Genomic DNA, 27,219 nt, shown 5'->3' with positions numbered 1-27,219 from the left:
AGTGTGACCAATTACTCTGACACTTACCAACACTTTTAGGTGAGATTATGGAATGGTTTTCAAAAGCCACGTGCTTTTCACTGTTACTTGTCTCACTAATGCACTCATTTTGCCTTTGGTAGTCTCTACTCTCCTGTAGGCCTTTACACTCTTCTGACAGCCAGAGAGATGCTACTCTGGGGTTCCCAACGACGGAGCAACTATCAGAGGCTGGAATGGGTATGGAGGCAGCTTTTTCGCCATCAGCAGAATCTGGGGATTTATGGTCAATGGAATGTGTCTTTATATCAACCGCTGTACCCGCTCTCTCACCCACATTTGTAAGAACTGAATTTGAAGAGCTAATTGTTCTCAGCGATGCCTGATCCACAATGTCTCCACTTTCACCATAACAACCAGCTGCAGTGCCTATCTCTGGCTCCCTTACGCTTATGCTAGTAGCACCCAGGTCCACCACATGGATGTCGTGTGTAGTCCGTTCTTTGGACAAAGATAAATCCCAAATACCAGACACACCAGCTCTTGAAAAGTTGTCCAGCCCACCTTCACACTGACTAATTTCTGTTTTCTTAAGGTATCTCTCCATATCAAATGTGCTGGATCCATTACTTTTTTCCAGATCATTAGGTAAGAAATGAGACACAGCAGAATGGTGTCTTTGTTTACCATCCTCCTGACAAGTCTTCTCTCGGGTTTTATTTGAAAGTGCTTTGATCATGGTGGCAAGCTGGAGAGGGTCAGCGCTCACTGATGCTTCCGCAATGGCAGAAGCAATGGTGCTTATCCTCAGCACAGAGTCACTCTCACTGGGCAGCTCGTCTGTATGTCTCTGAGGTTTGCTGCTGACAAGGAAAGTGTCCTAGAGATCAGAAACTTCACATCAGTTCCATGTACATATACATATCAGTTTAATCTTTATTTGTAAGTGCTACATAAGATCTAACAGCAGCAGGAAATTAATAGTATACCAGTTGAATCTCCTAATGAAAAAAAACAGCTGCTATCAACTTTAACTGCAGAGTACTAGTTCACTTACAAGGTCCGATCATCAGCTGTTCAAAAAACATCTTCAGGAGTTAAAACGCTAAAACTGAATCAGAGAGTAACTGTAAACCAAAAAAATTAAACTACTGAAACTGAGAAGCCATCGAGTCACAGTGATTCCAAGTATATTCTTGGTAATTTTAGTCAACTGTTAGAATTATTTATAAGCAAGACAGAAACAGAAGCGCTGGGTAAAACAATGAAATGGAACCAACAACAAAGCAACATAAACCTATTTAATATTTTTTAAATACAAATTAAGACTTCAGCCTCCAGGAACAGCGGACTAAGTAATGCAAACCAACTCTGGCTGAGAGCAATCAGAACAACACAGCATGTTCAAAAACAACTCTGAGAAGGTACTAGACAGCTGAAAAAACGGAATGAAAAACTATGGGGCCAAAATCCAAGAGAAAAGAGAATCCCAGAGGGGTGAGCCCAGTCCTGGGGATGCTATTCCTCAGGGTCTCTGCTGATTCAAGAGGGGGCTACTGCTAAGACGTCAGGAAGCTTAAGAAGCTAAGAAAATAATTTTTTAAAAGAAGCTCAGAAAAGCTGCTCTTAAGGGAGTAAGAGTACAAAAATCAGATTCAGAGTCTGCCAATGATAAGGGAGAGGTGGTGATCACAGTGAACATCCACGCTTTAGGACACGACCACAGAGGGCTACACTTAAGGAGTAAAGGTGGCTTAGCTCTGAACAGCTCGATCCCAAGAACTGAATTAGAGCAACCTAAGACTGCTGGGGTTCCTCACTCAGAAGCAAGTAAAAATCCTGTCTGGAAGGCATCTCCCATGGACTCAAATATTTCGCCAGCTTTTCCTGTAAAAATGTACTCCTCACAATGCTCCAAGGTAATGTGTCCCATATTCCAGAAAAAGAGAACTGCAGAGCATGCAGACAATGGACTCTCAGAGTCTAAAACACATCTCAAACATCAAGTCTAACAAAACCTAAAACATACTTAAGGAAGTAAAAAGTAACATTAAGGGACTTCCCTGTGGTCCAGTGGCTACATTCCCAGTGCAGGGGGCCTATGCTTGATCCCTGCTTGGAGAACTAGATCCTGTGTGCTGCAACTAAAATGATCCCATGTGCCATAACTAGATACATACATACATATTTAAGAAAAACAACAATGACACTGAGAACTCAACAGAAGACGAGAAATTATCAAGAAAGAACTAAATGTAAATTCTATAATTAAAAAACACAATAACAAATCAAGAACCCTAAGGACAGGTTTCACAACTTGGACACAACGGAAAAAAGAATCAGACTTGGAAGAGAAGTCTTAAAAAAATAATTCAGAATGCAAGAGAAAGTAACAGAAAACAGAACAGAAAGAATATAAAAGAAAAAGATACTGAAAAGTCTAACATACTTGTTAACAAACATACACCAAACAACTATACGTTTCAAGAATAAAGGTAAAGTAAACCTATCTTCAGACTGACAAAACAGAGGATTCATTACCAGTAGTCCCTCACAAAACAAAATTGTAAGGGTATTTTTCAAGCAAAAGAAAATTAATCTTAAATGGAAGGTCACAGATATACATTGGTTGTATGTAATAATAGTAATCACCATCAACATCATCATAATCTCTTATGGGGTTTACAAAGAGAAATAAATATAAACAACAGGCAATTATAAGACTGGAATAAAGTAAACTGAATGTTTTATGATACTTTTAATGTTAAGGAAGAGATAGGGGAAACCAAAAAACCCCAACATGGACATGAATTTGAGCAAACTCTGGGAGACAGTAGACAGGGAAGCCTTACGTGCTGCAGTCCATGGGGTCAAAAAGAGTTGGGCATGACTTAGTGACTTGAACAAAACAACAACAAAATAGCCAACATACTTTTACTATAAAACCACACTATTTAACAGTGTCATACTGATATAAGAAAGATTTCAAATATCCATCAACAGTAGATATACCGATGGCAGGATATGCATGGTAGAATACTATACAGCAATGAAAATTATCTACTATACTGATCATAGTTGAATCTTAACAAACATAAGTGAAAAAAAAAGAAAAAATATATGCTACTTGTACATGATTTCTTACATTTAAAGTTCAAAAAGAGATGAACAGGTGACAGTGTTAGAGGTCAGACAGGAGAAAGCAGTCTTCAGAAGGGACAAAAACATGGCTCCTGGGCTACTGACAACGTTCTCTTTCTTGACCTTGGGTGTACATGGGTGTATAAGTTTTGATAACTCACTAAGTTTATGTTTTATAAACTCTTTTGTACATTTACTATACGCTGATAATTTTTAAATGATACTTGTAATAAAATTTAGTAAAAAAAAAAAAAAAGTTATGCATTTTTACATGTGACCTTATCTTGATCTTGTAAAGAATTATGACAACATGGGTTTTAGTGCTCCCTTATGAAAGGCTTAAAATACCTCTGCTTTTCCTTTATTGGCAGTTAATGTCACATCATTTTCATCCACTTGTGAAATACTCTCCAGTTCTTCAGCCTGAAGTGTAACTGATCCTTCACTTAGCTGTGCCTTTAAATCTCCTGTAGAAAATACATAATACTCAATTTACATCCATAAACTATGTCACAGAGACAATCCATGCGATGAAGTGTGAGGTGAAAGTCGCCCAGTCATGTCCGACTCTTTGCGACCCCGTGGACTATACAGTCCATGGAATTCTCCAGACCAGAATACTGGAGTGGGTAGCCTTTCCCTTCTCCAGGGTATCTTCCCAACCCAGTGATCAAACCCAGGTCTCCCACACTGCAGGTGGATTCTTTACCAGCTGAGCCACAAGGGAAGCCCAATCCATGGATAATGACCACTAAATATAATTAACAAGGAAGAAATCTTTATATACCAAATATCAGTCAGCCTCATAAAAACTATTTAAATTTCCTTTGTCTTACAGTCACTAGGACAGAGAACCATATCATTTGTTCATTTAGCTGGATTCTTCAAAGTCTAAAGTTTGAAGAAGACTGTGGATTTTAATCTCTTCCTTGCAAAATACTGATAACTTCATTTAATACTTTTCACTTTGAAACATTTCATGAATATGCAAGTTGAATTTAAAAATAAGGAACTCTTTATAATAACAGAGTCAGTACTATGTACAGCCTCTTTATCCCACCACCCCACTCCCCAGCCTCTGGAATATAAGCTCTTTAAGGACTAAAGCACATTTTATACCATTTCATAATATAATACATTAGGCATTATATTAGCAAAAAGCAGCTGTATGATAATTATATATTAATCATGGAAGTCTGCCTTTTAGTACTCAGATATTTATCATATTTATACTACCAAGGCCCAAATGTGAAAACTCTTCTTTAAAAGTCTACCTAAATAATACATATAGTAAGTTATAATTCATTAACTCAGTAGTTTAACATGCCAAAGTTAAGCCGATCGATCACCTGAACAAATTATATTCCATTCACTTTGGTTTTTAACAGAAGGATTTAGGTGAATTTTGGCTGACTTGTTTCAGGTTTAAACTGAAAAGGCAATGTGAAGTTGTATAAAAATCAAATCAGTAACTAATATTCAAAAAATTCAAATACTTTCTTCCTCAGAAGAACATGATCACACAACCACTAATTTACAGGTTAAATAAAAAGTTTACTAAAAATTTCATTTAATCCATTACCTGAAAAAAAACCATGGTTAAGATCAGCCACTTCTTTTCCCAAATTACTTCTTGATAGGTCTGATTTTCTTATTAGGGCAATAGGTTCTCTTTTCTCTGGTGATCTAATAAAATAACCAAACGATGGCTACAAAATAAACATGTCAATTATTTTATGTTCAATTCCTCTGAGAAATTCTGGAATATTTTATCCTAATACTTGTAACCTAGTTAAACGGATTTCAACAAAGTAATTCTGATTTTCCATTTAAACGTAAGTTGCTAGAAATGAACATTGCAAGTCCAGACAGGACCTTTTATTTCCTTACTGCTAGCTATCTGTAATCATCAGAATGAATACTGCCAAATAATTTGCCCTTACTAAGAAATCCAAATGAAAACAACCCAGAAACAACACCGTTCCTTCAGCAATTATTATTATTAAGCACCTACTATCTGTTAGGCACTGTTGGTAATCATCAGTGACATATCAGTAAAAAAAAGATAAAATTTTCTGCCTTCCTGGAACTTATAGTACTTAGAAGGGTATTTTATTTTACACAATAAATAGGTCCCTGAAAACCTGTATTAAGATTAGGCATGATCCTACTGCCTTGGATGAGCATTCAGAAGGTCTGCATTCAAGGACCTTGCTCAGGGGCAGGGAATTCCCCATCCACCTTCTTTCCAGAGCTCTCACACAACAGACCTGAAATGCAAATTCACTAAAGGCACTCAATTTTCAACTCATCTTCACTTGGGGATATCTTCCTTTGATCCAGCAACCCGAACCAAGCAACATTTCACAACTAACACAAAGTAACAGATACATCTTTCTAGTACCTGGTGTTTTATCCAGCTGTTCAGAAAGGAATTCAGTTACTCTTCAGCTTCTCTCATAATGTCAAAACCAAGTGATCCAGGAAGAAACATCTGCCTAAGTATTTACTCTCATTTCTTAATTCACTGCACAGATAGGACCCTCAGTTCAAATTTTTCTGTAAATTGGCAGTGTTCTAACTCGCTAGCTGTTTCAAATTACACCCTCAATGAAGCTCACTATGACAGCACCAAGTCCCAGCACGGAATTCTCCAGAGGCACTCCTGCGCCCTAGACTCTTCTGTTTCCTACTGCCATCCTATTCCCCGGCCTTCGCGGCACCTCCTATGTGGCTCAGTCTCTGCCCACTGATCCTCCTCTGGGGCTTAGGAGACTCCGGCCTTCAGTTCCTCTCACATCTGGGCCTGAAAACTACGCCCTGCCTCCCTGTCCCCGTGAGATGCCCTCAAGCTCTGTGAGGGCCCCTCATGACCTGGCCCTTGTCTACTTCCACCAGCCATCCGCCTGCTGCCCCACTCACAGGAGCTGTCTGCCTGCTCTCTGCTCCTTGAATGTGCCACTCAAGCTCCACTTGGCACCTCCAGGCCTTCACTGTGAACACGCCACCTACTCCCCACCTGTCAGGCGCCAGCACAGCGCCCCTCCTCAGACACCGCCCTGACCCTAGAGACAACATAGCTTCCCCTCCTGCCTCATACAACTTACCACTTCCACTGGCATTTAAAACTTTTTACACGTACATCTTACTAAACCAAAACACTACTATATTTCAAAACATGTTTTTAGACCAGAGGTTTAAAAATTAATGTATCTCTGAATTCTTCCCACAACCAAAGACATAAGAGAAACAAACATCAAGTACTTGATGCACGTGAAGCTGTGCTAAACACCGTAGTGCAGCAGCACAGTAACCCCCAAACCCTGTAAGGCAGTGTTCCATCCCAGAAATCGGAAAATTAAGGCACAGAGGCGTTAAATGCATTGTTCCATGACGCAGAACTAGTTAAAAGACAGAGCTAGGACTGGAGCAAGGGTATGACCACTAAAAATCGAAACCTTTTCCCACCATCCCACCACGCCCCTATTCTGTCTCTGCTTTAAAGACACTATGATCTGGCTACACTGTCACTGCATTCAGTACATAAGGGCTGGTGCATTTACCACTCCCAATATACATGGTACTTACTCTTTTCACATTGTAACCACCACCAAGGCAACCAAGAGCTTCAGACCTTTGAGCAAAGAACTCCCCTAAAGACAGACGTAAGTAACTGGCATCATCTCTGTCCACATCTGATGCACTCAGTGATCTCCTCAGCAGACCATAGTTGACCGAAGTTCCCCATGATGTATCTCCAAGGGCAACAGACATGTTCTGGGCATCTATATTTTCTTCCTAGGAAGAAAGTTATCATTTCATTTCTACAGCAAGCTTTCTGTTTTTCTAACACATAAAATACTAATTTAACTAAGGAAATTTAAGTACTTAAATTTTTAAAAAATTTCGACAAATTCAAGCTTAAGCAGCTAAGAAATGTTAATGAAGTCCAGAAGAAATTTTTAATAGTTGAGTTATAATACACATTGCTTTAATATACTGCTTAATCAAATACTGACTGTCATTGATACAAATCTTTAGAAAGGAATGTATCTTCAAATAAAAACAAATAGCACTACCTCAGTTTAAAACATGATTAAAAACTATGGAAATATCTTTGAAGCCTATTAAGGCAGTTTTAAGTGAATTAATAACCATTATTTCAGTAGGCCATTTATTTTTCAATTAATAAATAAGTATATGAAGGAAAAGGCAGAAACTATCTAAATATAAGGAATATCAGGATGTAATTCTATACTATGTATCTATGTATTCTATGTATTCTCAGAAAGAAATGAACATTTTACCTACATTTAAATACAAGAAAAATTCTGAACTGTTGTTAATGTCAATAAAATACAAACCTGCATAAACTGATGCTCTTTATTAAATTCTTCTTCATCTTGTGCAATCAAATCCAATGCATCAGCTTAAAAAAGAAGTTTACATAATTATATTATACTAATGCCCAACTAAATACTAGCATATAAATAAAACTTAGCTAATTAGGGAAATGAAATAGTAAAGAAATAAAACTGAAAATAATATGTGAAAGCTTCCATCAATGAACTGATGGCACATCTGCATTAAGCACCCAAGAGTACATGGTTCTGGAACTTTTCGTAATGAACCCCCTACTGCAACTGATTTCATCAGGTACTAACTTGCTCTAACTTACTAACAGGGCTTTACAATGTAAGCTTTTTATAAGATTCACATTAATTTCAGCCTTGCAAATCTGGCACACGAGAGTTATAGCAGCTGCCCATGATATGTATGGAATTTCATCTGGAACCATCAGACTGACAAGCCCCTCTATAAATTCAAAATGGTGTGAACTACCTATTCGTCCCAACACCCAGGATTGCCCCAGTTTTTGAAAGGCAAAATCCCACATCCAAGCAAACCCCACAGCCTGGGCAAACAGGGACAAGTGATCACCCAGTGTCTGTTCCTCAACGTTTCAACTGAGCAACTGTTTACCTTAGGAAACCAACGGGCACACAGCCCTCCATCTCTAGGCCAAGGCCACAAGGCTAGGTGAGTGAGCAGAGGGCCAGATGTAACACGATGGGGAAGGGGACAGACAGACTGGACAGCAAATGACCCTGCTTAAGGCATTAGAATTAACAAACCTGACTGAGGTTCCTAATGCTCTCATCCCCTGAGATCTCATTTATCTTTCTCGTCACTTTTCTCTCATTTCTACACTATGAACTTTTATTCTAAAATGGATTCGCTTTTGTAACTTCTCATTTATTAGAGTAGTTCTTTTGTTCAAGACGATTTATAAAGTGAGAAAGTAAAGCCTAAGGTGTACTAACTGCAACGCACAGATGCTAAAGTGACTTGTTGTCCTAGATTAGGGACAGCTTGGCTCAGTCCCAGTGATGAGCAATGATGGACGTGAGCCTCTGTTCCTGGAGAAACAAGTGAGGAGCTAAGCACATCCTCCAAAAGGGATTTGATGTGGCCGACCAGGATGACAGACTAACCTCAGAAGACCATCAGAAACAATGAAAATGATTAAAAGCAGAGGCTATCAGAACACTTACAGCCAGATCGGAAGTCTTCGCTCAGTTCATTACTGAGTGACACATTGAAATCTTGTTCTTTATCAAAAGGTGTATAATACGCGAGATCAGTGACCCATCTGCCCTCCTCATCCTGATAGACCACACTCTGTGGTGGGTTCGCTTCTAGAAAAGAGAATTCCAAACACATCCAATGACACACAACAAACAAAATGATATTTTTAAATGATTTCATTTAGCTGACTTATCTTAGTTATCAATGGTATTGAAATCTGCCCCAAATTAGGAAACCCATTTCCCCAAAAGGAAAGCCTCTCTCTGACGGTGAAATCACCCAGCCTTAGTTCCAGTAAACTCCGTCACAGAGGATGAGGGAGGAAGGAGAAGACAACAAACACCGACAAAGGCACTTTTCCACCAGATCTGTGAATAAGTACACCATATTTAAATCCACAGAACATGTATATACTGTAATATGAAAGATTACACAAGTTTTACTTGGAAATACAGTGAGTATAAGTATTTTATATATTTCTTATTTTTATTTAAAAAGATAAAAGAAACAAAGGCCCACTCACGGTCCTTGGTCTTTCCAACCAACTCATAACTTTCGCAGGTTTGCCTTTCACTGGTGGGTGACCATGGAGCATCAGTGGAATTAAATGCACTGTCACTAACAGGCTTCAAAGATGCTACATCCACATTTGTTTGAATGGACACTTGAGGCATCTCAGTGTCTAAAAATCTATCCACAGGCAAAACAGTTTCTGAGTCTGACGCCAAATGCTTATTTTGATGAGGAGACCCTTCCTCCAGCTTTAGAGAATCCATCAAATCAAAATCATCTTTATTGGCATTTGTGTCATGAAAGTCAATGGGGTTAAGTTTGGCACTAGGAGTCCTAAGAGTCTTCACCAGAACTTCTGCTCTTCTGCTTTCCTTTAAAAAGTAAATAATAGACCAGAAATAAGTTTTGTTTTTTGTAACTTCTTTCAAAAACAAAAGTTATGCAGATGACATAAAATATTTATTTTAGAAAGGAACGGACTACACAGTATTCTTCTAGACTGTATGTGAATCAATCGTAAAGAATTTACCAAAACCAATGGCAAATATACACCAACAGACTTTGATACCAAAAGTACGGCCAAGGTGCTCACTATAGTTCAGGATTTTAGAAGTGTAACTCTTGTAACTACCTTCCTACCCTATCTAAAAGGATAGGAAGGCCATCAGTGTGGCTAGACTCAAAGAATTAATATGATTAACAGACTTTGAAAACACAAATGAATCACATTTAATAGGAGTAAAACAGCAAATACTACAAATGACCATTAGGAGTCTAAGAACAACTGCATTAGACACAGCAGATTAAGCCATGGCCTCGAAAACACTCTCCAACAATCCTTCCCAAATGGCACTCCACACTCTTTCCTAGAATTACAGCTGCTGAAAGGGAATTGTGTGCCCACAACACTCTTCTCAGATATTCAGCCACTGCTAACTATCAAGTGCCAGCAAAGCCTTTAATAGGCTTCTCTGCTATGAGATGTATAACAATAAAAACAGCTTCACAGGTAAGGCTTTCAGAGTCAGGATACTACACAGAGATAGCTCTATATAAAAGATAAGATACTGACTTTGAAATAAGTAATTTAAATTCTAGTGAAATCACTTATTGGTGATTTTCCAACAATTTTTTATACAAAAAATAAACAATCTCCACTTTATCTCAAAATAAACTCCAAATGACTTAAAGATTTAGATGTAAAAGCACTAGGAGAAAATACAGATGGACAGTTTTATATTCTTCAGTGAATAATAACTTCTTAGTGGAACACTTTTGTGGGTTAAACTCTATCTCTTTGAAAAGATGTGTCCAAGTCTTATCCCCAGGTGGTACCTGTAAACTGTGGCCTTATTCAGAAACAGGGTCTTTGCACATACAACTAAGCTGAAGATCTTGAGACAAGAACATCCTGAATTTGGAGTGGGCCTTAAACCCCACAAGCAGTGTCCTTACAAGAGAGAGGAAGAGACCTCAGAGGAATCAGAAAGACAGGGACAGGCCATGTGAAGATGGAGCAGACAGTGGAGCCATGTGGCCATGAACTAAGGACACCAGGCCCCCAGAGGCTGCAAGAGGCAGGAAGGAGACTCTGGGGGGCACTTGGCCCTGTCAACATTTTAGAACTGTGAGAAAGTAAACTTCTGTTGTTTGAAGTTACAAAACTTTGGTAATCTGTTCTGGCAGCCCTAGGAAACTATCATAAACACCTGAAAAACTACCAAAAGTGTGAAATACTCAAGGACCAGCAAAGGGAGACCCAGTGAGGTCACAGGAGAAGTTGCCGTCTCCAAGGAGAGAAGCCACAGGGGCCCACCCTGCTCACACCTGGATCCAGACTCCCTACCTCCAGAACTGTAAGGAGATATGTATCTATTGTTCAAGTAAAAAAAAAAAAAAAAAAAGTGCACAATGATCAAAGTATCTCAACATAGGAAGTTTATAAAAACAAGTTAAAATATGAATATTCCAATGAGGAAAAAAAAAGACAAAGGAGACAAAGAACTGACATTTAAAACTATTTTTCATATAGAGTACTAGCAAAGATGAAAAAGAACCAGAAAGCAGGAAACCAGCTCTCTCCTCCACAAAGCACCTGAAAACAATGCTGAAGAAAGAATGCTCTTCAGGCTAACAGGGCAAAGCTACCACCTATGGGACTGTGACTGATGGTAGCATGCAGAGGAAGACAGGACGGCACAGGGAGGAAACCTGGAGCAAAGCCACTGGTTGGCAACCCATTCCAGGTCAGAACTTCCAACACACCAGAGCAGCCCCTCATTGCAACTGAAAGTCACAAGTTAAAAAAAAAAAACAAAGGCAGGGGGTCATTACAGCTGCTCTGACAGCTTGTACACCTAAACAAAAAAACAGAGGTCTCTGTCTATACTTGGACACTGTAAACCCAGCAAAACTTGAGAGTAAGGAAATGTGAGACAGGAAAAAAATAAAAGCAATCCAAAGGTCTCTCAGGAGACAGGGTTTCAGGAGGAGGCAAAGAAAGCACATGAAATCCCACAGACCACCTCCTGATAACAAAGGAGAAGGAGCAGGAATCTAACACATTCATCAAGATGGTCAAAGAGCACTACCAACAGGAGACAAGTGGAATGACAGGCCTTTCCCGAGGATGTAATCTGAGTGCACAGCACTGCCCTCTATGTTTCAACTGTTCACACCCGGTATGTTTAATCAGGATGGGAAAGCAGTCACATATATCTAGCATATGGATCATTTTACAAAACAATAGGCCTAAACTTTACAAAAAGTTTAATGACATGAAAGACATTCATGTCATGGCAACCAAATACAAGTGTGACCCTCAATCAAAGCCTGGATCCAAAACCAAAGAAATAAAAGGACATCTGTAGACAGTGATAAATGTGAACATGGACTGTGTATTCATTTAAATCACAACATCAAAAGTTACACTAGCAAATAAAAATTGTGATTATGTAGGAAAATGTCCTCATTCACAGGAAGTAAACATTGAAGTGTTAGGGTGAAATATCTGCAACTTTCTTTCAAATGACTCAGTAAAAAAACTACTTTTTGAAGGACAAAGAAAACACAAAAATGGCAAAAATGTTCACAACTGGTTGACCTGGACAGTATACAGATATTCAATGCATCACTCTTAATTTTTCTGCAGGTGAGGGAAAGGTAAGCAGCAGCAGGAAAGAACAGAAAGGGTATTTCTCATCAGCTTGTATCTGGGAAAATAAAGCCCAAGGAAAATCAACAGAAGTTTTATGTTTATAATTTATGTTTATAATTTTCTAATGAGTCCAGTAATAATTTTATAATGTCAAATTTCTAAAAAACCATAAAGATTGAAAAATACCTGACTAGGATCACTTGTAGGTAACTTAAAATAATTTTCTGGAGGTTCCTGTCCTTCTAGGTCTTCATACATCATTCCTGGAATCGCCAGTTGCTCAAAATAAGCCTCCAAATGATCATCATAAAACTCTTCATCATCAATATCACCATCTATCAGTAAAATGGAGGAAAAGTAATCAATAAGGTTAATAAATCATTTGCATCAACAGTCCATGTGATTCTGTCTAAACATTTGACATGAAAAAACCCATAGTTTTCATCTATAAATCACTAAAAGCATTCTAATATTTAACCAAAGTAAATACTTAACCTTCACTGAGAAGACAACACAGAAGCAGCCACCACCAAACACTGGAAGTTAGGATAGGGCAAGTGTGGCCATGGGAAAAGCACTGTTTATTCAGAAAGCAGTGTGGCAAACGAGCAACTATCAACAAAGGACAGATGAGCCTGCCACAGGAGAAATAAAACTAAATCCCAGTGAATTAATGGTTAATGCTAATATGAAACCTCAAACAGTATCTGATCTTAAAAATGAACAACAAAAAAAAGATGTAACAAAGCTGAGTACCAATATGATAAAAAATTTATCTTCCACTAAACACAGAAAGTTACAGACAGACAAATAAAACAACAGTGGCAATGCTTCTCAACGTTCTACACACAGCCTGGCAAGGGCAGGATAAAACTAGAACTGTCAACCACCTGTAACAGTATTGTGAGCCTTTTCAAGAGGGTAATTTTCCTACTGCCTCTGAGAATCTAGCATACTAAAATAAGAACCTATATAAATTCAGGTCAACAATTCCTCATCCACAACTTCATAATCTAAAAATATTTTTAAAATTTTAGTAGCAAAACCCATTTTGATTTTACAGTTTCAATTTATCCCACTTAGCTCACCAGCCTGGCCTCCAAAGCCATGGATAATTTGGTCTCTGCCTACTTTCTGGGTTTATTCCCAAGTTCATCTTCCCATAGGTGCTATAAACCTGCCACACAAAAGCACTGGCTACTCTTCAAATGTTGTCTCTATGCCCCCACCTTAGGGTCTCTGCTAAAGCCGTTCCTTCTTCTTAAATGTACATTTATTCAAGTGTCTGTTTTAGGCCTATCAGAGGTCTCCTTTCTCAAAGAGGAAAAATGACCTCTTCTTTCACTGAAGCCTCACAAACACATTCCTCAGTCAGAATTAACTTGTCACCCTCCTATGACCCACACACAGTTTGTATCATTGAAACACACTTCAGAGGGGAGCCATGCATCTCTTTGCCCACTTGGCAGGACTTTCAGAGCGCAGGGGCAAAATATCTCATTGAACCCCAATGTCTTAGCATGGTGCTTTAACTGTTTATATGGTAATGATACTCAACAGAGAGATGAGAGTAAGCCTATCAGGAGTGCTATAAAGAAAAAAAATTTTAACTCCCATCGCTTAACGGAAGCGGCCACTTGAGTGCTGGTGGATAAGCAGTAAAGAAAGCAGAGAAACAGAAAGCTGTACAATCACTACGGCAACGAGGCAGCAGAAACAAATGGAGCAACAAGCTCAGGATGAGGAAAAGATGAGCCAAGTTTCATGACGCTACCAGAAGAATCTTCCAAGCTGGCAAGTGATATCAGTTTCTCGTTTTCTAGGAAACTAGTAAGGCTTAAGTCACTGTTTGGATTCCTCTCTTCAAAATGTTTTCCCGCATCAGGAACACCAATCTGTAAGAAATAAAACAAAGTGAGAAATAAAATTCAATCATTTTACAAAAATAATGTTAAAAAAAATTCTTTCAAAAGTAAAATAAAAATTGCTTTTCCTTTTTGTAAGATTTTCAAGTACTTTGTTTACAGTTATAAACATGAGACTGCTGGACACAAACTGTTTATCTGCTCAGCATCTGTCCTCCAAGGAGTCGGTCTCTTTTGAGATCAGGGGAGCATGCAGTGTGGTTCAGTCACACCTCTGTATCTGTATACATACACACACTGATGCCCAGAGGCATGCACACAAAGAAGCAGATGTAAGGTCCAGAGGCTCACAGAATGAAGTTTTACCCCAATCCACCACCTGGTACAGTGATTTACAGAGGGGAGGGTGGACCCAAGTGAGCTCATTAAAATTGTGATTTTTTGCTAGTTTTTTAACTCTACACTTAAAGAAAGATGACACTCTTCTTTTTGGTCATGAATGTTAAAAGTGTACACTCAGGTTGCCTACAAACAAATTCATCCTCCCTACCATTCAACAGATGATAGAGTGCCAGCTCTGTGCTGGGGACTCAGAATGCAGAACCCTCACCCCATAGAGCCAGTATTCCAGAGGATCCAGCATGGAGCCAGGCAGAGCAGCGGTGCAGACAGCCCTGGAGACTCAGGGAGTCCCAGGCCAGCCCTATTCCCCACTTCCTGGTTACTTATAGCAGTTCACAAGTAGAAGACTTCTACCTAATATTAACGGTACTAAGCATTCATACTTGTGAAACAGGAACTCTCCTAACAATAGAAATTGGTAACAAGAAGGCAATGGCAGCCCACTCCAGTACTCTTGCCTGGAAAATCCCATGGACGGAGGAGCCTGGAAGGCTGCAGTCCATGGGGTCACTGAGGGTCGGACACGACTGAGCGACTTCACTTTCACTTTTCACTTTCATGCATTGGAGAAGGAAATGGAAATGGCAACCTACTCCAGTGTTCTTGCCTGGAGAATCCCAGGTGGGCTGCCATCTATGGGATCGCACAGAGTCGGACACGACTGAAGTGATTTAGCATAAAAGATTACCTTATTCTCTTTACTCATCCAGGATTGTGAACAAAAATCAACAGGTGAGTCTGTTAAGAAAACAAAAACAAAAACTGACAAACCAAGGTATTTTATCAACTAAATACCTAACAACTCTCAAAGATATTAATAGCAAATTAACAAACTAAACAATTTTTCCCTTTAAATAGAGCACTTGTAAATGATAGTATAGAAGCCGATCAGTGGCAGTTAAATTAAAAAAAGTTAAATTAAAAATCGTAGAAAAGCTTAAAAAATTATACACATACCAAAAACACCTGAATAGGAATCTGATCAAGTCTTTAAAGCTAACTTCTGCTTTACAGAGGATGTGGGAAAGATATAATCAAGGAGAATGACACCATGAATGAGCAAACAGTAGGACAGCTCCAGGAGGACAGGCCTAAAGACACCACAGCAAATGAAGCAAAACACAATGGACCCTTCCACGGACCCCAATTCAAGCAAGTCAACCGAGATAATCAGTAAAATATGGACCAGGGTACCATACGCATCAATAATAGCACTGTGGTTACCCAGGAAAATGTTCATATTTTTAGAGAGGCAAACTAGTATACAAAGGAATAAAAGGATGTCTGGATTTCTTAAGTATCAGAGGAAAAGGTAATAAAAAACAGAAAAGATGAAGCAAGTGTGACAAAACTTTATACTATCAAAAACTGTGAGAGATACATGGGGAGGTTTTTTTTTAAACTGATATAAAACTTTAACCCTCTTAAAATATACAATTCAATGGTTTTTGAAACCATTTACATTTACAAAGTTGCATAACCGTTATCACTCTCTAACTGCACAATGTTTTCATCACATCAGAAAGAAATGCTGTGCCCACTAACAGTCACTCCTCCTTCTCCGTCCCCCAGGCAACCACTAATCTTCTCTGTCTAGTGGATCTGCCTATCTGTACCAACAGATAAATTGACTTGTAGCATATGGCCTTCTGAGTCTGTTCTCTTTCACTCAGATGCTTTCAAGGGTCTTCCTATTATAGCACATACCAGTACTTCACTCAGTTTTAAGGCTGAATAATACTTTTCTGAACAAACACACTACATCTTATTTATCCATACATTAGCTGATCCATACATTAGCTGATGATTATTTACACAGTCTCCACTTTTTAGCTACTGTGACTAGTCAAGTTATGGACACTCAGGTATACAAGTTTTTGTGTAGATACACACTGTCACTTCTCTTGGGTGTATGTCTAGGACTAGACTGGCTGGGTTGTGTGGTGAGGCTATGTTTCACGTTTTGAGGAACCATCAAACTATCTTCCACAGCCACACCACTTTACTTCCTAATAAGCAATGTGGTTTCTACAAGAAAGGAGACTTCAGCTTAACCAAAAAGGACAATGGAGAGACTGATTAAGAGATCTTCTCTTACAAAAGTATTACAACATTAATAAGTAAATGCCAAATCAAAGCATTTTTATAGTATCATAGTTTAAGATAAATACTGGTCCAAAGCCAGAGAAACAAGAAAGGAAATTAAAACTGTGATATCACTTATATGTGGAATCAAAAAAAAATACAACAAACCAGTGAATATAACAAAAAAGAAGCAGATTCATAGAAATAGAGAATAAACTAGTGGCTACCAGCAAGGAGAGAGAAGGGGGAGGGGCATTATAGGAGCAGGGGATTAAGAGGAACAAATTAGTAGGTCTAAAATAAGCTACAAAAACATACTGTACAACATGGGGAATATAGCCAAAATTTTATAATAATTATAAATGAAGTTTAAGCTTTGAAAATCATGGATCACTATATTGTACACTTGTAACTTATATAACTGTACATCAACTACATTTCAATTTTAAAAGATATTTTTAAAAAGGAAATTAAAACACACACATTAAGAAATAATTTCTCCCAGTGGCATACCTTGCTCTTGCCCCAGAGGGGAGGCTCTGTCAGAAGGACTCTGGCTCAGGAACGGCTCTGCAGCTCTGGCCTGCTCCCCTTCTGCTCCTGCTCCATCACTGGGAAAAGCAGACTCTCTGAGGACAGCATCTGACAAACACTGACTTCCTGTCTGGTTCTTTTTCTTAGCAACAGAACTTTTAAATTAGGGAACAGAATAATAATGAAATATTAGTTACCTTGTGTATATCTATAAAATACCCATTAATCAGTCATTTCGCAAAAAGTAGACACAGTGGAAAAAAAACATTTCTGGACCCTGCCACGTCCGAGGGACTACACCATCATTTTAGGCCAGCAATGTACATCTATCAAAACCAAATACACTGTTACTCTGCCTCTCAAGTGATAGAGTGAGGTGCTTTTTTTCCCCTTCTTTCCCAGATCTGTGAATCTATCACATCTAGAGGAACGCTCAGCTTTTTAGAAAACAAGACAGACTTAAAGGATATTGGGATATTTGCCAAATAGCTACTTCTGTGAATTACAAATGCTTTTAAGTCATACTTCTGTCCCTGCCACTGTTCTTATCCCTGTCTTCCTTCTGCCTCTGATGTTTCATATACAGATGAAAAGCTTCTTCCTTAAAGGCAATTTTTCACCCAAACTACTACAAAAGTTCCTGGTTCTCTCACTGATCCCCACGGCCATTTCACCAGCAAAAGGAGGGGGAGGAATGGAACTTCAGGAAAAAGTTGCTACTGTAACAAATTCATCATGTGACAAATGGATACCCAGGGTCAGGCTTATATCAGGCCATGATGAAAGAAAATAAAATAGTTTTTTCATCAATTCCAAGTTCTAACTCTCTGTCCTAGTTTCTCCACCTTTTTATTACAGCTGCAGTAGACAGCTAAATCAAAAAACAAACAACCTGATTAAAAAATGGGCAGAAGACCTTAATAGACATTTTCCCAAAGACATACAGATGGCCAACAGGTACATGAAAGATGCTCAACACTGATCATCACCAGGGAAATGCAACTCAAAACCACAAAGTGGTATGGCCCTTATACCTGTCAGAATGGCTAGCCTCAAAATAGACAACAAACAGCAAGTGAAGAGAATGTGGAGAAAAGGGAACCCTCCTACACTGCTGTGAGACTGTGAACTGGTACAGCCACTGTAGAGAACAGCACGAACAGATGACCAGTCCAAGTTCGATGCATGAAGCCGGGCACCCGAAGCCAGTGCTCCTGGACAACCCAGGGAGGGGAGGCAGGTGGGAGGGTGTTTAGGATGGGTGGGGAACACATGTATACCTGTGGCTGATTCATGTTGATGTATGGCAGAAACCATCATGATATTGTAAAGTAATTCTCCTTCAATTTAAATTAATCGATTTAAAAAAATTGAAAACAGAATTACTATATGATCCAGAAATTCCACTCTTGGGTATTTATGCAAAGAAAATAAAAACACTAGCTGGAAAAGATACACGCACCCCTATGTTCACTACAGCACTATTTACAATAGCCAAGATATGGAAGCAACCTAAGTGCCCATCGACAGATAAATGGACAAAGAAAATGTAGTTGTGTATAGTACTTGGCCATAAAAATGAAATCTTTTGATTCAAAGCAAATCTAGAATGAATATACAGAATTAACAATTTTTATAAAGTATTTATGCATGTATGCTAAGTCATTTCAGTCGTGCCAAACTCTCTGCGACCCTATGGACTATAACCCACCCGGCTCCTTCCTCTGTCCATGGGGATTCTCCAGGCAAGAATACTGGAGTGGGCTGCCACGCCCTCCTCCAAGGGATCTTCCCAACCCAGGTATCGAACCCATGCCTCCTGCAGCTCCTGCACTGCAGGTGGATTCTTTGCCACTGAGCCACCAGGAAAGCCCCATGTACATGTATATGTGCATAGAAAATCGTCCAGATTAAATAAAAAGATGCTAAGCTGCTAAGTCACTTCAGTCGTGTCTGACTCTGTGCGACCTCACAGACGGCAGCCCACCAGGCTCCCCCGTCCCCGGGATTCTCCAGGCAAGAACAGTGGAGTGGGTTGCCATTTCCTTCTCCAATGCATGAAAGTGAAAAGTGAAAGTGAAGTCGCTCAGTCGTGTCCGACCCTCAGCGACCCCATGGACTGCAGCCCACCAGGCTCCTCCATCCATGGGATCTTCCAGGCAAGAGTACTGGAGTGGGGTGCCATTGCCTTCTCCGAAATAAAAAGATAATCAACATCTATTTTTTAATTAGCAGGTTGACAGGTCTTTGCTGTCTTCCTTACAACTGCCTGTATTTTATGATTTTTTCCCAATGAGCATGTATTACTCTTAGAAAAAAATTTTGAAAGACTAAAAATGTTATTAATATCATATAAAGAAAACAGCTAAAGATTCTTAGAATTGATTAGAGACACAATCAATGTTCATCTTCCATCAGACTGAGTGAGACTCGCTCTTAACACAGTGAAAGCAAGATGAAGTAAGAACTTACTCATCATCCGAGAAGACAAGCCGTAACCTCTCTCTCGGCTCATCTTCACTCTGGCTACTGGGCGATGTCTCCGATGGAACCGAAAACTTCCTTTCCACTAAGTAAGATGTCTGGACATCAGAATATCTACACACAAAAATTTTGTTGCAATCGTTAATAATTAAACTATACATATTTAAAATTCATAGGACTGTGTGACTATAAAATCAATCGCCAGGGGTAAAAATAGATAGGGACCACAGTGTTGAAAACCATTACCGTACCTGTAAATCACTGAAAACCTGTGTAATAGCAGAACATATATTTTCAACAAGAAACTCGTGGAAATCATAAAGCTAAAAGTTTTTAGAGTTAATCCAACCCCTCCATTCCAAAGGTAAAGATGATGCTCCATACAAAATGTTTAGGTTGGGAAGAGGATGGGAAAGAGGTTAGAGTTCCTTTTTTTAATTAAAGATTTCTCTGTAGCATGCAAAAGCCTTAAAAAAAAAAAAATGTATGTAATTTAGTTGTACTGGGTCTTTGCAGCTACAGGGGCTTTTCTCTAGTTGCAGCGAGCAGGAGCTACTCTCTAGTTGTGGTGCACCAGCTTCTCACTGAGGTGGCTTCTCTTGTGGAGCACAGGCTCTAGCGCGTGCAGGCTTCAGCAGTTGCAGTGTGTGGGCTCAGTAGTTGCAGCTCTCAGGCTCTAGAGCACAGGCTTGATAGTTGTGATACATGGGCTTAGCTGCTCCGTGGCATGTCAGATCTTCCTAGATCAGGGATTGAACCTGTGTTTCCTGCACTGGCAGGCAGATTCTTTATCACTGAGCCACCAGGAAAACCCAGAAGTTAGATTTTTAAGCACAGGCAAACTTCACACATTACACAAAATGGGTGAACTATACACATCACATTTGGGGATGCAGCTCAAATCACCAGCTGCCAGGGGGCTGAACTAATACAAAGCCAAAACACCATGAACAGAAAAACCACTGGTAGGTCAAACGGTCACCGGTCACCAGTGCTCAATCCCAAACCTACCCACCCACCACTGATAAGGTGAAGAAATAGGAGGTTTTATCTTCTATGTTGACTTTACATAAATGGTCATCTCCCTCAGATAAAGCAAAAGCTCAAGCTTGGCTGAGAAATTTCACAGAAGTATCAATATATCACAGGCTTTAAGGACCTGTAAAAATAAAATCATCTGTTAAAACAATTCGTACCTGTTTTCAGAGCTGGATCGATTTCTAGCAAGTGTGGAAACAGCAACAGGCAGGCCAAGATTTGAAGAAAGAGTGACATTTTCCAAAATCCCACTATTACCAAGTAATGAATTGGTTAAAAAGCTTGGAAATGACTCCTCGGCTATACCTCGAAAATCTTCCATCTCACTGCAACAATAAAAGTATTCTTATATATCAAATATTACTACAAAAATTTTTCAAATCATTAAGAACAGAAGCATCATAAATCTTAGAAAACTGATAAAATTCTTTTTTTGGAACAGCACTAAGGGGATACTATAGCTGAGAATATAAACCTCAAACTATCTTCTTACAATTAACAAAACAATGAGATACAACAGCTTAATTCCTCTTGAATTTTGAATTTACTAATAAAGAATCAAAGAAGAAAATGACATCAATGGCACATACAGATGATTTCAGGACATTACTTAAAAGTATACCAGTTGAATACACATCCTAACACGGAATAGAAAAAATAGAACCAGCAAAATCTAGCCCCTGATTTCAGAGATTAAGGATGAGTTAACGGTTTAAAAAGTGAGTCTATCCAAAGAAAAATATTCAAGTTTATAAAGTATATCTGGCACATGGACAAGACAGAAATGGTAAAAGTGGCACACACAGGTTAGGTCTGGGGAACCCTGGCACACTCTGTACTGATGTAGAACCTCCACTGCACGCTGGCCACAGGCTCCATGGATCTCGAGCTCAGTACTCAGGAGATGTCACTTAATTTAAAAAATATTTCAGAGTGCTTCTCATGTAAGGGTTGTGTGGAATTCAGTGAAGAAAGTAATTAAATCAGGAAAAACAAAATGAGAGGATACTGGCCTTATACTTTGAGGAATGCGAAGGACTTTCATAGGCAAAGTATGAAATAAGGGAGCTTTTAAAGAAGACAAACATAAACAGTGGTGGGAGAGATTTAAGATTTATTGTATACCCACTACCTTAACTCACTTATCCTCAATTTACTAAAAAAACAAACTCAGAGACTAAACTAGCTAAATTCATCCAAGGTTGTGCAATTAGTAAGATTCATGCCCAGGACTAATTCCAAACTGTTTTAAACACTAAGTGTATGGTGACCATAGGAGATGCTCCACTGTATTCAGGCAACAGGTAAGCAAAACCATGGAGCAGGTCCCCTAAGACTTAAATGGTGTATTAGGAAGTCTGGCCTAATCCCATCAGCTGAAAGGAGAGGAAGAAAGAGGGCTTAGAGCCTGGAAGGATATTCTAAGCACTGCCACTACTGGTAAGATGGACAACAATGCAGGACTGTGCTAGGTTCAGTGACAAATCACTCATCTGTGAGTTTAGGTATTACAGACTAATCCAATTACTCAACAAAGTAGGAAAAGTCTTAAGATCAGTAGAAACCTACTAAACTTACCTGAGCATAGATGATTTTATCCACACTCCTGGCAGAAACCCACCCTTCCCACTCCAACACCAGTCCCTCCTCCTCAACACTGTCCCATCTCTTGGTGCAGTGGCCCCACCCAAAGCAGCCTTCCTCAATTTCAGCCCAGCTATCCCCTGGAGCCATCACCACCTCTGTCCATGTTCCCTCTGCCTCTCAGACCTCTAGTGGGAATCACTATTGTCCACCCAGCTCCAGTCCTCACTGGAGCCCACTCCCAGTTGGCTTTCATCCCAGGGCCTCACCAAACACTTGTCAACATCACCACTGACCTCTCTGTCGCCTACCCCATAATCCCACGGTCAAGTTTCAGTCCTCGTCTTGGACCTGACAGAATGAAATTCATGCTCCTTCCTCACAGAAATACTTTCCTGGCTTCCAAAGCACCTCTGTCTGACCCCCACATTCACCAGGGGCTGCTTCTCCTCCTTGCCGGGGCCCTCCTCCTCTCCTGGACCTGCACACAGCAAGGCTCCAGGGCTGGCTCAAGGTTCCCCCCATCTATCCAGCCTCACTACATGACTGCCCTCACTTTGGAAGTTTTATATCCCAGCCTGGGCCCCTCCCCTGAGCCTCAGATATTCAACTACCTACCTGACATTTTTACATGGATATCCAACAGGCACCTGACACCTCAACCTTGACTCCACTTCATGGCAACCCCCTCAAGAAAAACCACTCTTCAATCTTCCCCACAGAGAAAACGACAACTCCGTTCTCCCATTGCTCAGACCAAATTCAGGGCCCAAGTCCCCACCAACCAGTACAGTCAGGCACGGCATGCCTGTTTCCTGGCACTGCTTACTCTTCTCTTTATAGTTCACCCGCTTAACTACCCTCTCCCCCACACCGGAATGTGAGCGCCATGAGGGCAGAGACTGGGCCTGTGTCACAGTGAATTCCTATCTAAAGCAGTGCCCTACAAAGTAGACCCTCAATAAATCTGCTAAAGAAAGGAAGGTTTTCAAACTGAGTTAATACAAGCAAATTCATCACCACCTATCTCGAAGGCACCCACCACATCTCAGATCACGCCCCAGTGTTTTTCTCTCTTTGACAGGTCTAATTCCTCTTCTTGATTCCTATAAAGACATTCAAACTCTCCCACATTAGGATGCAGGAAGTGGAAAACCTGTCCCATCCTTCCTCTGCACTTTACCCACCCCCTCCCCCCCCCCGCCACAGCCAACCATCTCATCTGACAGCCTCCCCTTCCGTGTTAGGGACACCCAGGACCCTGACCTCAGTTACACAACGCAGTGCACATGTTATACAGACGAATCTCAAACTCAAATGCCTTCAACAACACACATTGTCAGACGAGAGGCCTCTAAGAACTGAGATCAACTAGAAACTAGACTCCACTTGAACCAATTTAAATGCAGTGAAAACACCACAGCCAATCAAAACACACTTGTGAACCTTATTTTTGAGGAAAATACAGGGCTTGTCTAAAACAAATCCAGAATCACTCTCCATCTTTCTGACTCTGCTACGACCTCTCTACCCAACAGAAAGGCCTCCTGACCAGTCTCAACACCCTACAATTAATCCTCTGCATGGCAGTCAAAGGGACCATCAAACATAAGCAAGGTACCATACCCTTCCTGAAAACGTCAATGAGCCACCTCATCTTCCACGTCCCAGTCTCCTGCACCTGTTCCTGTAACACCCAAGCACATCCCCGCCCTGGAGCTTAGAATATTCCTCGAGATGTCTGCACAGCTAGCTCCTTCCCAACATTCACCTCAATTCAAATGTCACTTTCTAAAAGAGGCGATCCCTTATCATTAAGTGAAACCTAGCCCCACAGTCCGTCACAGTCATTTTACTTTCTGCTAGACTGATGACTGCCTTTTTGTATTTGTCTGTCTTCTTATGCTAAAAAGATTTCTCCTAAAAGCAGAAGACTTGCCTATCCATCCATCACACTTTAAAATCCTGACCAAGTCATCCAGGTAGGCTCCTCAAATCTAGTCTTGTAGCTAAGTTACACATTTACAAACATATTTAACACATCAAAATATACATTAACTCTTTTAAGAGTGATCTCAGCTTAGAAGGAAACAAATCCAAGAAAATTAAGATATTAAGCAAAGATCATTCAGGCAACAATCACTATCAAACAGAAACTGTGAAAGACAACTTTGTTTGGTTGCATGAAGCAAAGCAACAGTAAATAAGGTGGTTGTCCTCAGGAAGCTGACAATCCACTCCAACATGATACAGTGTTAAGTGTAGAAGAGCTTTGCTACGGGTCCAAGAGTAACACCATCCAGAGAAAGATTCCTCCAGATGTAATCTAATGCCCAGTCTCTCTTTTCCAGAACAGGATTACACTTATTCTAAGCCATCCTAAAGCTTTCCTAGAAGAGAAGATCTCCTAATTTCCATCTGTACTGCATTACCAAGCCCCCTGCCTCACCTTAAACCAAATCAGTAGGATGTTGTCTTTCCTTTCACTACATTTGAACTAACCAGCCACCTTTGAGATTTCTCTGGATATTTCCCTAAGGCAATAACTTCAAAACTTCTTGCTCGAGTTTACTAATACTTAATTGCTTTCAAGCCTAGATACATAAAATATCATGGGCTGCAGCTGTGGACCAGAAATATACGAGAAAAAATATCACCTGTGGGGGAAGAAAGCAAAGTCAAACTTCCCCAAAGCTCTAAGATACTATCATTAGGTAGGCACTTTAGCATAGCAGTTTTCAAAGCTTACCGTAAAGTTTGCCCTAAAAACTGAAGTCCGGAGAAAAAGTTGATCTTGGAGCAGGAAAAGCTCCAGTCGAGTGACCTCAGAATGGTAACAGCGAGTGAAAACAGAGTCATGAAAACAGCTGTCCTCCAGGCGACTGCCTCGAAAGGGACCTCATGCTTCAGGGAACAAAGTCTGCCGTCGGGAGAAAACAAAAGTAGAGCTACCTCAAACACTGTCTTCTTTCCCGTTTTTCCGTGAAACGACTCGCACGAAACCAAGAGCCACTGGGACACGCCTCACCCGCGGAACAGCAGCGCGTCACCCGCGCCTGGCCCGGCCGATGAACGGGGCCGTTGTGTGGGGAAAGGGGGGCGGGACCAAGCCCGGAACAAGATAACCTCGTCCCGGAGGCTCCGCTCTTACGGCAGCCCGAATCGCCCTCCCCGACCCAACTACCCCTCACCGAGCGCGCGACACCAGCGGCTGCAGCCCAGCCGGCTGAAGGTCCGCTGAGGAAGCGGTCAGGAGCCCGTGGTGCGGTGGCGGGTGGGTCCGACAGCGCGCGTGCGCGCGTCCCCTCACGGTTGCCGGCCGTACCGCGCGCCCCTCCGATTTACGTCGGTTCGCGGCACGGGACGAGGGGCGGGGACTCCGAGCCGGCTTTGGATTGGGTGGCGCGAAGGGGCGAGCCCGCTGATTCGGCGAGGGCGAGCGTCCGGATTTGAAGCGGGAAGCCGCGCCCGGCCCAGGGGCGCGGCGCCTGCCTTACCTGTAGCCAGAGCACCGGCACTGTGCCCAGAGACCTACTTCGGGTGGATAGGACAACACACCCCGAGTTCGGGTCGGAAGTGTTGGCATTGCCCCTACGGGGGCAGACACTGACGTGTGTGGTCACCTGCCGCACGTTTACACCTAGAGCGCTCCTGTTAGAAGTCTTATCGTGGGCGCGCGCTACACTGAGTCGCCCGTGTGGGGCAGTAAGGTTGGTCCCGGTGGAGAGGGACAAGATGAGACGGTCGGTCCCTAATTACTTTCCTCCGTCTCCGTTCTCCTTAGGTCACGAATCCCATCACCAAAGCCTGCTCAGCATAAGGCCCTACTATTTTACAGAAACCACTCCTTTCACTTTCCTTTATCCCAGAATTTATTGCTTATAGTTCCTCTAACAAATTTAACTCCATAACTTCATCCATTCAACGGTTGTTGAATGCTGACAGGCACGGCAGACTTGGGACTTTAACAGGCTCTACTGATTTTAGCCTGGTGGGAAAAAGACATCCGCTTACAACTTGACCTTCTACCTCCTCTAAAGTACTGCTCAGTGATCCTCTATGGATGCCCTTTTCACTTTTTTGTCTCTACCTTTGGAAACGCTCTCTCTGTGTGCAGAGAATAAAACACCCACCCTTCCTTGATTCTGTTTAATCACACAAAGACCACTGTCTTTCCTACACTTAATTGCCTCTGCACACCTTGTCACTCATCCCATGTTTTCTGGCTTGGCCCTGAACACTACTTGCACACTTTAATCAGGACTGGCCTGTCAAATTCAGTGATGTCTCCACAGTTCTCTTGCCACCTCTCCTTGAAACCTTCTATCCTTGGCATTCAACTACCCCTAATTCTACCTGTGTCCACAATGAACAAAGTTTAAATGGAGAAAAATCTCAAGAGTTTCTCAATCTTGGAAAAATAAACCAAAGACTTAGTTCTAAGAGCTGAAAAGATGCTACCTGAGAGTAAAAAGCAACCCTTTGTCTACACCACACTAGCAGTGAACTGCTGGACTGTGTCCATGTGACAGACTGTCACCCACCCTGAATCCCTCAGACCCAACTCACTGTCCTTCCATCATAAAGATCAAGTGACCAGAGCTCTCTCCCATGCCACCGAGCAACCTGACCATAACAAAGAACTATGTACAGGAAAAGAGCCTAGACTGATGCCAAACTGCCTAAATCTCAATGCTCTCACTTCCTAGCTGTGCAGCCTGCAGGTGGCCTCATCTGTAAAATGGGGATCATCAGGGCACTCTTGCCTCAGAGGACTGCTGTGAGGATCAAGTCACTGAACTTGCATCCAGAAGAGCACTGGCAGGTGGAAAGCACTCAGGCAACATG

General features: G+C 40.9%; 1 protein-coding gene across 4 annotated transcripts in view; it reads right to left on the bottom strand.

The window, feature by feature from the left end:
* The window catches only part of CEP192 (centrosomal protein 192), a 72,849-nt gene extending 47,196 nt beyond the window's left edge, over nucleotides 1–25,653 (bottom strand). For all 4 annotated transcript variants that reach the window (XM_060405474.1, XM_060405475.1, XM_027960937.2 and 1 more), the window contains exons 1-15: nucleotides 25,563–25,653; nucleotides 25,121–25,291; nucleotides 20,946–21,113; nucleotides 19,738–19,863; nucleotides 17,245–17,420; nucleotides 15,335–15,384; nucleotides 14,154–14,274; nucleotides 12,566–12,714; nucleotides 9,233–9,593; nucleotides 8,676–8,819; nucleotides 7,485–7,549; nucleotides 6,709–6,918; nucleotides 4,703–4,829; nucleotides 3,469–3,587; nucleotides 28–859 (exon numbers count right to left, since the gene is read on the bottom strand). In XM_060405474.1, the coding sequence (XP_060261457.1) occupies nucleotides 28–859; nucleotides 3,469–3,587; nucleotides 4,703–4,829; nucleotides 6,709–6,918; nucleotides 7,485–7,549; nucleotides 8,676–8,819; nucleotides 9,233–9,593; nucleotides 12,566–12,714; nucleotides 14,154–14,274; nucleotides 15,335–15,384; nucleotides 17,245–17,420; nucleotides 19,738–19,863; nucleotides 20,946–21,113; nucleotides 25,121–25,230 (2,758 nt within the window). In that variant the 5' untranslated portion in view covers nucleotides 25,231–25,291; nucleotides 25,563–25,653. The remainder of the gene's footprint in view (nucleotides 1–27; nucleotides 860–3,468; nucleotides 3,588–4,702; nucleotides 4,830–6,708; nucleotides 6,919–7,484; nucleotides 7,550–8,675; nucleotides 8,820–9,232; nucleotides 9,594–12,565; nucleotides 12,715–14,153; nucleotides 14,275–15,334; nucleotides 15,385–17,244; nucleotides 17,421–19,737; nucleotides 19,864–20,945; nucleotides 21,114–25,120; nucleotides 25,292–25,562) is intronic.
* Between the last annotated feature and the right edge of the window lie 1,566 nt (nucleotides 25,654–27,219).

The sequence above is a fragment of the Ovis aries genome, chromosome 23 (genome assembly GCF_016772045.2).
Source record: "Ovis aries strain OAR_USU_Benz2616 breed Rambouillet chromosome 23, ARS-UI_Ramb_v3.0, whole genome shotgun sequence".
NCBI classification, from domain to species: domain Eukaryota; kingdom Metazoa; phylum Chordata; class Mammalia; order Artiodactyla; family Bovidae; genus Ovis; species Ovis aries.
The sequence above is the reverse complement of the archived record's forward strand: the minus strand, read 5'-3'. Positions and strand labels throughout refer to the sequence as shown.